This window comes from Ptiloglossa arizonensis, chromosome 2 (genome assembly GCF_051014685.1).
Source record: "Ptiloglossa arizonensis isolate GNS036 chromosome 2, iyPtiAriz1_principal, whole genome shotgun sequence".
NCBI classification, from domain to species: domain Eukaryota; kingdom Metazoa; phylum Arthropoda; class Insecta; order Hymenoptera; family Colletidae; genus Ptiloglossa; species Ptiloglossa arizonensis.
In genome coordinates this window covers 12,401,221-12,414,092 of record NC_135049.1, presented here as the reverse complement: position 1 = coordinate 12,414,092, position 12,872 = coordinate 12,401,221, and the positions used below count along the sequence as shown (strand labels likewise).

At 37.0% G+C, this 12,872-nt stretch overlaps 1 protein-coding gene across 1 annotated transcript in view; it reads right to left on the bottom strand.

The window, feature by feature from the left end:
* LOC143143250 (uncharacterized) overlaps positions 1-12,872 on the bottom strand; it is a 95,158-nt gene that overhangs the window by 81,709 nt on the left and 577 nt on the right. Inside the window, exon 2 of the mRNA XM_076304304.1 lies at positions 12,163-12,238. Coding sequence (XP_076160419.1) covers positions 12,163-12,238 — 76 coding nt within the window. The remainder of the gene's footprint in view (positions 1-12,162; positions 12,239-12,872) is intronic.

Sequence of the window (12,872 nt, the reverse complement as noted above, 5' to 3'; positions counted from 1 at the left end):
GCGTATTTAATTATAAACACACGAGAGAAAAGTATTATGCAAGGGACCATTATATCTACGTATGTTCTATATTTAAATAAATTACTTTATTGCTGTTAAAGAAGGCTATAATGTTTCTCTATACTACTAGGTTGTTCGATAAGTTTTATCGAACGATAAAACTTATTGAAAAGTATAGTACTACCTATTATATTATTTTCGTTATATATACGAAGTGTTTGTTTTAAAAGAAAGTTATACAAATTTAAAGTTTCATTATGAAAAATGCCTATTTACGTGCAGCGAACTAATAGAAGTCCAATAGTTAAGAAAGGTCGCAAATGTTATAAAGTAACTTTAAAAAATAAAAAGGTTCGTATATTATATAAATTTCATAATTGTAACTCTACTTTTAACTTTTTTCCTCCCATTTACAGACACAGAAAAAATAAACATTCGATAAAGTGAATCCTATATCAAAGAAAAGGTGTACGATGCAAATTTATACAACCGTAAATTATTTAAAAATATTCTAACCAAACTCAAGTTTCGAAAAGTAACTTCCGAAAAAATACTTCCGTATGAAAATTGGTTATAAATAATTTGCAATCGATTCGTAAACTTACCGCATTCGTTCCAGCGGTAACGATTTTAGTAACAAATATATTAATACTCGTAAATTTAATCAAAGTTTTTATCCAAAAACCTTTATTCGTGTACTTCAATACTTTCGATTCTTTTTCTTAAAAAATCCTATAATTTCAAATTACGTAATGATTTAACGTATAATTTAATTCGAATAATCCTGTAATTACGTAACGAGAATCGATTTATTTTCACGTCTAAATTTCGCTATCTCCGAGTTATTATTTTTGAAATAAAAACAAGGGGACAAACATTACGCGTACGTGTCATTTAATCGCAAAATGCGCAACGTTTCGATTCGTCTCTCATTTTAAGACAAAGCGTCTTCTATCGCCGTGAAACAACGAAGGTGGTTAGCCCGAGTGTAACCGAGAAGTTACCACGATAGCGATCTGAATGTTGAGGATTTCCAGTGGTTGAAATACAGATATCACCCACGAAGACAGCCTATCCATTTTCAGGTGGATTTTAACCTGAACTAAAGCGAAGAATTAATATTCCGTTTCTACGTGCAGAATTTGCCTACCGTGGTTCCACGATCTCGAGGGAAAACCCCAGGTATTCGACCGGACTGCATGGAATGGTAAGAACGAAGGAATACTATACTACGGATATACCTATCTGCTCTTCGATTTCCCACGTTTAAATCATTCCACATTCTTTCTCCCTGGAGAAGAGAACAGAGAAAAGAAAGAATTTTCTTCCGAACTTACTTTCGCTGTTAACCTATCGAGGAATCGTTGCCAATTTTGAACGCGTGAACAATTTCCGTCGATCAACTCGTATTATTTATTTCGTAAAAAATGCGATTAATGAAATACAATCGCAAACGGAATATTACAAAGTTTTAACAAGTGACTATTTTCAATAGAAACGAAGGATGAACAAGTCGAATCGATTCTTTGGTAGATTTTCCGTTACAAATGTTTTCGCTGTTCTAATAACGTTTATGCGAATTAAACGCGAAGAATTGTCTGCTTCATTGGTTGCGTATGATTTCTCGTTTATACTCCGCGGTAATATTATCCAACAACGTGCTCGATGAAAGCAGATACACGTAATAAGCACCTACACACGCTTTACGAATACAAACGAAAGGAAAACTTTTTTAAGCGATAAACATCTGCGAGAGCGATGAAAACATTTCGATATTTCCTTCTACCGACACGGTGCAAGTAATACGTACATATGCTCGTAATTATCATTTCATCTTTCGGTCGTTTATCTCGCTGGAATTTCATTCGTCTTTTTTCGGCAATAAATAAGGCTACACTTGTAAATGCAAAACGATTGAAAATGGATATAAACTGGCCGATGGCACTTGTAATTAAACAAGCCCTAGGCTATACTCTAGACGTCCATTCGAAGTATTTTTCGCTTGATTTTAAGTTTACAACGACCAGAGCCAGGTGAAAATTACTCGGTTCGAGTTATAAGAGGATAAGTAAGAAGATACAATCTTTTCGCAAATAAGACTGCATTCGAACTTTCCTCCACGGGTTTTCTCTTTGAGAAAACATTCTATTGAGACCTACTTGCACGGACGATCGGTCCTTTTGTCTTTCCCGTAACCTCGATTCTATGCAGGAAAAGAGAATCGATAACGACAAACTCGAGCTTGTTCGATGAAAACGGGAAAGGTCGCGTCGTTGAAACGAAAATTCGTCGGAATTCAAAAATATGTCGAAACGTAGGAAATATTGCCTGCGTGCTGTGAAAAACGAAAGAAAGTAACGCGCGATAGAAATACATAAAAAAAAAATGCAAAAAAAGAAAAGAGCTACGAATACACGCAACGCGAAACGACGATTGAGAAAACAGTTTCTCGAAGCTACGAATCGACGAACGAGAACGTCGCGTCTCGGTGTTCCCCCGCGGAAAATTGAGAAAAAAGAAACGCGAAAAGGAAAGCCCCGAAGTGAAAATTCGAAGCATCGATCACCGGCGCCGAGCGTGCAGAACCACCGTGACGCCGAAGAATTACGAATACAATGCGAAGCTAAAAAAGCTAACGGCTACGCTAACCGTGCCATTAAAAAATGAGTTGCACAAACGATACGACACGAGTGCCCGGAGTATTCGCGAGCCACCCCACCGTACCGATTCCGTACCAAATTACACGCGTGTGAAATTCAATCCAAAATTAAAATCGACTTTAAAGCGCATCTTTTACAATGTATATGTGACCGGCGAGTACTGTCTTAAATTCATCGGGGCCGCTGCTGTACCAATAAAGAAAAGAAAAGAAAAGAAAAGAAAAGGGGAAAAGGTAGAAAGTGTACGGCGTGTCGGCGAAGACGGTATCACGTTTCGTGTGAGCCGATATTTGTTACACGTTCTTATAGAAGAAGATGAAAAAGCTGTCCGTCGTGCGTCCCGTAGCCGCGAAGAGAAGAGGAGAGGAGAGGAGAGGAGAGGAGAGGAGAGGAGAGGAGTGGAGAGGGAGTGGGTGCCGCGGCACGGGCATGGGCATTGGGCACCGGCACGGGCATTCGTGGGGCCCCTATTAACGAGTGGCCCCCCGCGGTCGGCGCAACGGGCCCAATCAACCCGAGTCCAATTCTTGGCCCTCGCTTCGACTTGTTTTATGTAATGCCCGCGACGCCAGAATCAATTAGCCGGCCACCCTCCTATTTTGCGTATGCATGCGCGTATATGCATAGCGGCCAATCCACCCAAAAAGGTTTCGAACTTATTTGCAACTGTCCGGTGTACCAGGTAACGACGGTAGACGAGAAAAACCGGTTGGTTGGGAGTTAGGCGGAAATTAAATGACTCAAGACAAACGGGAATAGCGGTGCTGCTCGCCACCAACGGCGCATGGAAATTGCTCACGCCGATTTTGACGTGAGCATTCGCCGACTGTTGATACCGCCATTCGTCCTGCAGAAATCTTTCGGGATTTACGGCCGGGGACAGCTTATGTTCTTATAACGACGCGTGGTGTTATCAAAGGGGACCACCGAACGTTTCCAGGGTTCGTTCATCGATTTTCTTCACTCGAAACGTATTATATTTTTCGAAACGTCTTACGCGATCGTTCACTACCGTTTGCCACTCTTCGTGGTGCGCGATTTTCTTCACTCGAACCGTATTATATTTTTCGAAATGTAACAACTGCTTTCGTAATAAAATTTACTTCAAATTCCATGGCACGTTTTCTGAACACGTTATTTTCTATTCTACGCACGTGAACAATTATATAAATTCTTCTTTTTCCTCATCGATTGATTCTCTTTCAGATGTATATATTTCTATAAGGTATACCTTAATATTACGAGATCTGTCGGTAGTTCTAGTGTTGACAAAACTGAATATTGGAATTTTAATTTTCTATTTTTCCTCCTATAGTTTCAACAGCCTTGGTATATGTACGACTAATCTGCATTTGAATACGCGTCGAACGATCGAAGTTAACAATAACGTTGCAAGATAAAGGAAATGTGGTTAACGACCGAGACAATCGTTTCGGGTAGAAAAAATTGAGCACTCTCGAGCAACACGGTATTGTTACATACAACGACCCATATTTTTCGACGCGAATCGCTTCGCGTCATTGGTTTCAAAACGCTGACTATCAGTCAGCATTCCACGAATCGGTGTACACGAATGTCTCGATGTTCAGCGAAAACTTGACCGGCTGACCGATATAAATACGCGACGAATTCGCGAATCGTTCAATTCGGATTTTCATTTCACCCGTAACAACCAAACCGTAGGAGAGTTAACTCGCTAAGTTAACCGTTTTTTAACGTTATTACGATCGTCGATAAATGCGGTACTCGAGATTCATACCCTAGGACAAGCTGGATCTACCGATAAGGTACCGAACCTTCGAAGACTCGTGCAAGTTTATCTTCGAGTAGTGTAATCTTCGTTATATATCGTCTTGTAAGCTCATGTTGTATTTTATATTGCGACTGAAATATACATCGTTGTGCGCGCGTGTATTTTTTCGTCAATTGATCTCGATAAAACCATTTATCGTTCTCGTCGCTCTTTCCTGCATCACTTTTACCAGCGTTAAAACCGCGAAGCGTGTTTTAACACCTTTAAAGTGCAAAAACTCTTTAGAGAGGGTACTCGTTATCTGTGATTACGGCAACGAATCCTTGTAAGCGAAATAAGCGCTGCGAAGTTCCCACGTAACAATATTCGGAAGTCATTTTTATAAATAAGAACTTTCACCGAAACTAACAACTCGATGTAGGTCTTCGAAACAGTAGGGTTATTTAAAAATTAATATCGCAATGTCAATGATTTGGACTACTAGGAAGAATTCGTTTATTGCACGGTAGCTTGAAACTACAAATTATCAAAGAGTGCAACTGAAACAAACTTGTTCGCTTGTGACGAATAAAAAGTAAACAGCAAATTTGGAGAACAGCTGACGATGTACGTCATTTTCTTTCTTTATAGGTTGTTCCTTTTTATGAATTCTTTTTATTTATTCGTAAAGTTAAATTTACAAAATATATTTCTATTCTCGCAGATGAAAAATTTGCCGATCGATCGACCGTTGTTCTCCGATAGAACTTGGAAAACTCGAATGTCCGTTGTACTATAAACGGTACTAGTAAAATCGAACAATTCCAAACTGTGGTTGTAACAATTCTCGTATTGCCAAAAACTTTTCGAAGGTATCGTTCGGGACTTTACAATAGTTAAAGCGTCAACTTTTGGTCAATGATATTAGGTTGTTCGGAAAGTCATTTCATCTTCCAAAATGGAGAATATATAATTTAATGAAATGTTTACACGCTCTAAAAAAATCGTGTTTCATTTTCACGAAAAAAAAAACGATATGACTTTCCAAACAACTCAATACTTTACGAAGAGAACAGAAACGTAGTTGCTCGACAGAATCCACAAGAAGATGGTGGATTTTATCCATTAGAAAGAGTATACAACATGATAGTATCGACAGGATTATTTTCAACAAGAAGAACATGCGAATATCGAGATACAAGTATTTTCGCGAGGAGTTAAGTGTTAGAAATCGGTACAGAGCCATGGTAATTTCTAAGACTTGATACAAGTTCTCGGTGCATTAACCCACATTCAACATTCGTGTGAACGTGAAATGAAATTGAACTTTAGACAGGAGACAACAAACTATATACGTATTTACTAAATAATACTTTCATCCTTGGATCAACAATCCATTATAAATTTTCAATGTCACAAAACTATTACAATACTCGTGTTTAGGTTACGACAAATCAGAATCCATTTTTGGAAGAATGATACACGCCATCTATAGTTTCAGCCGCGCAACTACTAGAAGCTTGCCAAGAAAGATAAGAGAAATAGGTGGAAGGTATTGCAGTGACTTTACTTCCAGCTATCGAGCCCACGATCAAACATGTTTCATGTTTCTGTCGAAAACGAAGTTTTTTACGATTACAAATTCATTGTAATCCCAAATCCTGAATTTTGTCCAGAGCTGCACATTTAAATTATATTTGGTACAGAAGATATTACTACCGGTACGGAATTCATTGATCCCCTTTCACATTCCTAAATTTCCTAAATCAAATATTTAAGTAACAACGTACCGTTATTTAAAGACATCGAATATCACCGCGTAACAAATTTACAGATTCAACGCGAACTACTCTTTTCCAATTACTTTAAGATGCTTGGCACGAAACATAACACACACGTCCAACCGTGGAGTGTTCAAAGAAATACCTTATACGCGTAACTTTAAAAATATTTCATCTTCGAATTGCATCTTTTCTTATGAAATATATCTGACGGGTGCATGTATTTTGGGTATTACACGACGACCGTGCGTTCAATTAGCGACGGTTATCGTTTCGTATTTTAATGAGGCCTCGACGAAAAACTGAAGATATAAAAATGGTTTATGTTCTGCGAAATTTGAAGCCGGTGTATCGTCAATTAGAAAGCCGTGTGCTTCGACACGATCAACGTATTCGCTTTTGAGAAGAATTTGCCCTTTAAAAATAAAAAATTGTCAAACTTAGCAACGATCGAACGTGCATTGTCATCGATCGTTTTCGAGAAACTTCGAATCAAGTTGCCATAACGGTATCTAGATTTATAATCAAGAATAACCAATTAATTATATCATCAAATTTGTTCGGATCGCTTTAACAAAAAGAAATATTTTTTATTATTATTTATTAATACAATCAGTATTGTATTAATATTACACGTGTATCTTTTTACATAGAAGTGAAAATCTTCTTTTGCAAGGAGGTAAAAATAAATCTAAAAAAAAATAAATAACTCGAGAAAAGAATTTTTCGCGTACGTTACGATCAACTGAGAGAACCAATGGAAAATAAGTCCTTTACGAATCGATATGAAAAATAAATAGAAATTTGAAATCTCTTCGAATCAACAATGACATTCGCACAGTCGTTTCTGATATAAAGACAACGGCTGCACGTATGATCGAATACGATCGCGAAAAAAAGTTCGATCAACGATAAGACCTTAAATTCGAAAGATTGGTCCCTCGAACGTTTAATTTCGAAAACGTTACACACGAAATAGCATCACCGCCCATAAATACATACACAGTCTCCATAAATAACCGTAAAGACTGTCTCGTACCTCACTTGGTCCGAGCGCCCCCCGAACTATTTCTCATGTTAATATTTCCGGTTCGTCTTCCGTTGATTTCAATATTTACGTCTCCATCTATACAAGCTATTGATCTCGGTTTATTTTTACGAGCTCGCTTTTCAAATCTCACTTCGACTATCGAATGTTCTCCACGCGTTAAAAATAACGAACGTTTGAAACAAGTGACTGGGGAACATTTACGCGCGATTCGACAATACCTAACGATTAATTTCATTTCGTTTCGCGCGTTCTCAACATCGTCGAGAAAGAAACATCCGACGATCGATTTAAAAATGTTCAACGAACTTCGTCTCCGAGGAGAAATTTGTCTTTTTCCAATGACGCTTGACCCGCTGCTGCGGGTTCGGTATTTTAAACGGGCGAAGTGATGAAAAAAGTTAGATAGAAAGGGAAGAAAAGGAGAGCAAAGAAAGAAGACGTCATTACATTCGTGTACCGGTGAAATCAAAAAACTTTCGTGAATGCCGCTGGATCACAGCACGACCTGCGATACATCACACAGCGGCAACCAGCATGGGAGCACACGATCGGACATTGCTTAGCTACTAGCCAAACAATCGACCGTGGTATGCACGTACCAAAAACCACCGCCGCCTGTATCGGACGAAAGTGTGTGCATACATCAAGCTTGTTTATATCTACGCTGGAGCCGGGGCATGCAACAATACAGCAATTTGGCTTGGACCGATACGAGATCTCACCGGAGCTGCCTTTCCTACCTTACCGTTACCAAGAGCGTCGATGGATAAACGGACCTCCCCGTTCCTGGTGCCGCACAGTGGTATAGAACCAATTTTTGCCCACTCAGAATTCTTCGTCGCGAATAAGGCATTTTCATGGATTTCATTTACCCGAGAACAATGATATCGGGTCGTTCGGAAAGTCGTTTCGTTTTCCAAAATGGAGAATACGTAATTCAATAAAATGTTTCTACATAATAGAAAATTCGTGTTTCATTTTCACCGAAAGGAAGGATATTACTTTCCGAACAATCTAAGTGGTTTCTTATATTTTAATAAACGACAAACAAGTACCGATAGGTATCGATCCAAGTACGCCGAGAGCAATCATTTCACGTGAATCGGATCAGAGATTTCGTGAATACCGAATCAAAGGAGACGAAGTAGCGTTGGAGATATCGATAAAGATTCGTCCGTGAACGGGCACATTGACGAGCGGTTCGATGAGATTTGATAGCACGCGAATAGACGGTCTTTCGAGTAGCGTTTCGAATTAATTCGTTACACAAATGCGCAACGCGAAGGAAGGAACGCGCGCGAAATATTAGCGGGTAATTTTGGAATTAATTGACCCGGTGGTACGTAAAAATCGGTTCTATACCACTGGCTCGCATCGTGCTTCGTGGTGGCCCGTGCCGTGTAACCCACAAACGTGTGAGCGCATACCTAACTCGTGCGAGATGCACCGACGCGTATGGATACCGGCACTGTACCCTCTATTTCTGGAATTCGATGCGATCTTATCTCGCCTTCGAAGCCGCCACGACCCCCGCGAAGAGGATCTTTGATTTACTACGGGGCCCGGGGTGAAAAAAGAAGAACGGTAACGCAACTCCGGAGACACCGGCCATATTTTCGAGAGCGCCGGTTCCAGATAAACGCGAATTTGCGAATTATTGATTCGCGCGCGCGTATCCTTACCGAACACGCCTCCCGTGCATCAATTGCCCGGTTCAGATTTCGAGAAACGTTCGATTCGTCGATCGATAAATCGGTCTTTTCGTTTACGTGAAAATGTTCACTTCCGATCTATTTCTACGTAATACGTACGCTTCGACGCGACACCTTTCTGCATAACGATACGAAAACAAATACAGTAGTGTTCCTTGAGTCGACGCAGAGCCTATCCCCACCGCTTTCTGGAACTGTTCGCACCGAGCCAATCTAAGCGTTGTTTCTGACACGCGACCGACCGACCGACCGACGATGTCTCGAGTTACGAGCGAGTCACCGAACCAAAAGGGTAACATTTTTATATTTTATATCTTTTATCGTTATCGGAGCGTTTCAATCGGATCCCCGTGACGGTTTTACGAAGATGACGACACCAAACGCAAATATTTGAACGATTCTAAGCGTCGACGAGAAACTTCTAACTAGCGACGGATTGAAATGTAAAAATCGTTGTATTGTAATATTGTGTGTACAGTGACACACGAAAAATTAAGTCCAAGACTTCAAGGGCTTCTGGTGATCATCGAAAGGAACAAAAAACGGCGCATCGGTGTAGGTTCTAATGCAATCGATCGAAACTAGATCAGTTCAAGGTTATCAAAGCTAGATCGCTAATAACAACAGTGATAACGTATCTCATCGATGATACAAAACTTTTCTTTGTTGAATGCACATCTCACATTTTGTGTTATATTGTGTTTTCGATTTATCTATGTCGTGCTCGCGTCTAGAAAGTAACTGTTGAAAAGTTAACTTTACGCCTTTTTCTTTTCAATCGCCCTGTATACGCCCTTTTATGGGCGAAGCAGATTCATTAGATTGTTCGTCGAAAGTCATTTCGTTTGTTTTTTTAGAAAAAATAGAAAACGATTTTTTTAAAGTGTGTAAACATTTTATTAAATTATATATTCTCCATATCTTGGAAAACGAAATCACTTTCCGAACAACCCAATAATTTGTACAATGAATACACTTTATTTCAATTTAAATTATATATATATATATATATAAAGTAAAGACCAGTTTATCTAAAAGTGCTTGTCGCTCTTCAAATGGTAACAGTAACTACGTTTTCTTATAATATACCTAGCTATAAGTGCAATATTAAACAAATTAAGGAAACGAAAGTTTACGAAGACTGTTTTAAAAAATTATTTGTAGAGCCCTAACATTTAGAGCTATTGGTGCTTTCGATGCAGATACTTGCCGTTAAAAAGAGTAAATGGAACATTTTTCTAATGTCCACTTTGTACGAAAGTTCGATCAGGAACGTCAATTGTCGTTTCAAGGCTATCTTTTATGCATGCAGTTAAAAAACTTTATCTACGAATCACAGATTTCATACGCGTATAATACTTTATATGTTCAATTTTATTTGTCGCGTACGAGAGTACGAGAGAAAATTGTTTCTCGAGACCGATACATTTTCCGTGAATAATATCACGTACAAATAAGAAATCTAGCGAAAACACTATTCAAGTGTATATATTGTTTCGTATATAAATTTCGTTTTCCAAAATGGAGAATATACAATTTAATAAAATGTGTATACACTCTAAAAAAATTGTGTTTCATTTTCATCAAAAAAAAACGAAATGACTTTCCAAACAACCCAATAGAATCTGATATCAAATTTTTTCCGGTTTATTGGACGTGTACTGAGTGAATATACACCTTGCTTTTGTTGGAAATAATTGTTCATCGATAGTAATATATCGTCCTGGTTTATAATAATTTTGATCGTTCTCAACGAATTTCCATCAAACTTCCTTCCCGTCTTTTGTCTTACAACGGTGACAAAAATTGAGACTATGGCATGGAGAGAATAATTCTTATGTCTTTAATGACAAATAAATAATCTTCTCTTACGACAATCTCTGCCCCAATATCGAGTGAATATAATAAAGTCTGTTCCTTTCTTTATTTTTAGTCTCTACAGTGAAATCCATTTAATGAACACTTTATTAGAACGAACGGCATCGATAAGAAAATTGAGTTCTAATTCTAATTTTCATTCAACAAGTAACGGATACAATGTTATTTAATGGTTTCATAAATCAAGAACTAGTGTCTCATCATAAATATATACGATAATATATACTATGTTAAAAAAGGAATACATGAAAAACATAGCATAAACGAGTACAGATTAGACCCTGTACACATAGTACCTATAAATTACGAGTTTCGGAGCCAAAAATTATTAAAAATGTACATTCAATTTAAATCATATTGAATAATGTTCTTTTCAAATACCTTGTCACACTTTCTGCCTAATATTTTCAATTTTCTAAAGAAAGTGTCATTTCAAAAAAAATTAATCTAATCAAGTGATGACAATTTAATGTATACATTATTTTTAAAAATTCTTTTTTATTAGTTCTTCTCTTCTTGTACTTACAAAATTCCCTACAATTTTCTTTTTATAATTCTAAGTTTACCCTTATAATAATTATTTCATACCAAGGAGGACCCAAAATTAAGATCAAAATATTTACATAAAATACGAAATGAGTTAATGCAATTTAAATAATTATCATGTATTTTGACTACAAAGAGTCTAAATCTGAAAAGTATAACTTTAATAAATATAATCCGTATACCATATCGACGGATGACGCCCGTACGATATCAAATCGAATATTGTCACCTGTTACGGATAATACCAAAGTGCGTCAAATCGTTCTTGCGTGTAAAACACGACACGCGACCTGAGTTGCTGCTAAGAGTTCGATACGTAAGCAGGATTTCTAAATTATAAATTAGAGTGAATATTTTATAGAAATTAATTGAACATGACTAGATTATTTCAGATAGAAAACGAAGACCGTGACTAATCTGTACAAAACATTTACAGCACATTATTAGCGTATCAAAATTAATGTATTCATAAGTCGCGTATTAGAGATATACATAATTACCCAGTGCTATAATCCCGTCGATGAAGTATTACAGTTTTAATCATTTTATTTTTAGTGTAATTATTTACGGTTTGTTATAATACTATTAATTTTAAACAAAAATATATTACGAAAATAAATCGAATTATTAAAAATTTCGTTTAAACAGGTATCCGAAGATATCCGAATTTAGAAATCGCAGCAACCTTAATGCATTTTTTCACAAATTTCAATTTGATAAATTGTCAGCATATACCACGTAAGTGGTGTCTTCGTTCTGACTTTAAAATTGAATTATTTATTTATTTATAAATAGTACTCACCTCCTTCAATGGTACTTTGAACGGCAGAATTTTTGTACCATTTATAACCTTGCCGAAAGGTTTGTATTCCAGCCACCTACAGTATAAAAGAACTGTAATGTCGACGATGAAAAAGGAAATAGTAAAAGTGATATGAAATACAAACATACACGTATATACCTGCGTATGTGTTATGTGAGTGAATCGGTAAACGCAACAGGTGACGATAAAAAAAAAACAAAAAAAAAAATGGAATATAACTATAACGACAATTTACTACAATTCGTTGTTGGAATTAATTCGACAAATGAGACAAACAAATTTAACAATCGACAGTAACAATATCTTTTACGAAATACTTTGCTTCAAAACACTGATAAGGATTCGTAGTTACGTGTGGAACTATTGTATTCGTATTTGAAATAGTACAATTAAATTTCATTCAAATAAAACAGCACTCTCTATTAAAGACTTCACATTGAAAAGTATATATGTATTTCTCAACCGATAAGTTAGTCGCCATGCAAACCCGCGTCAAGAATACATTCAAAAACATTAAATATTTATTATTAATCAGCGTTGTACGGTACATAAATGTTAATTTCTACGATAGTTTCTTAATGTATAATTAAACAAATACCTTCTACAACCTTAGACTAGCAAAGAAATACTAAAAGCAGTGAGAAATGTCGACATAACATAACCTCTTTACAATGTGACCTCAGATTATG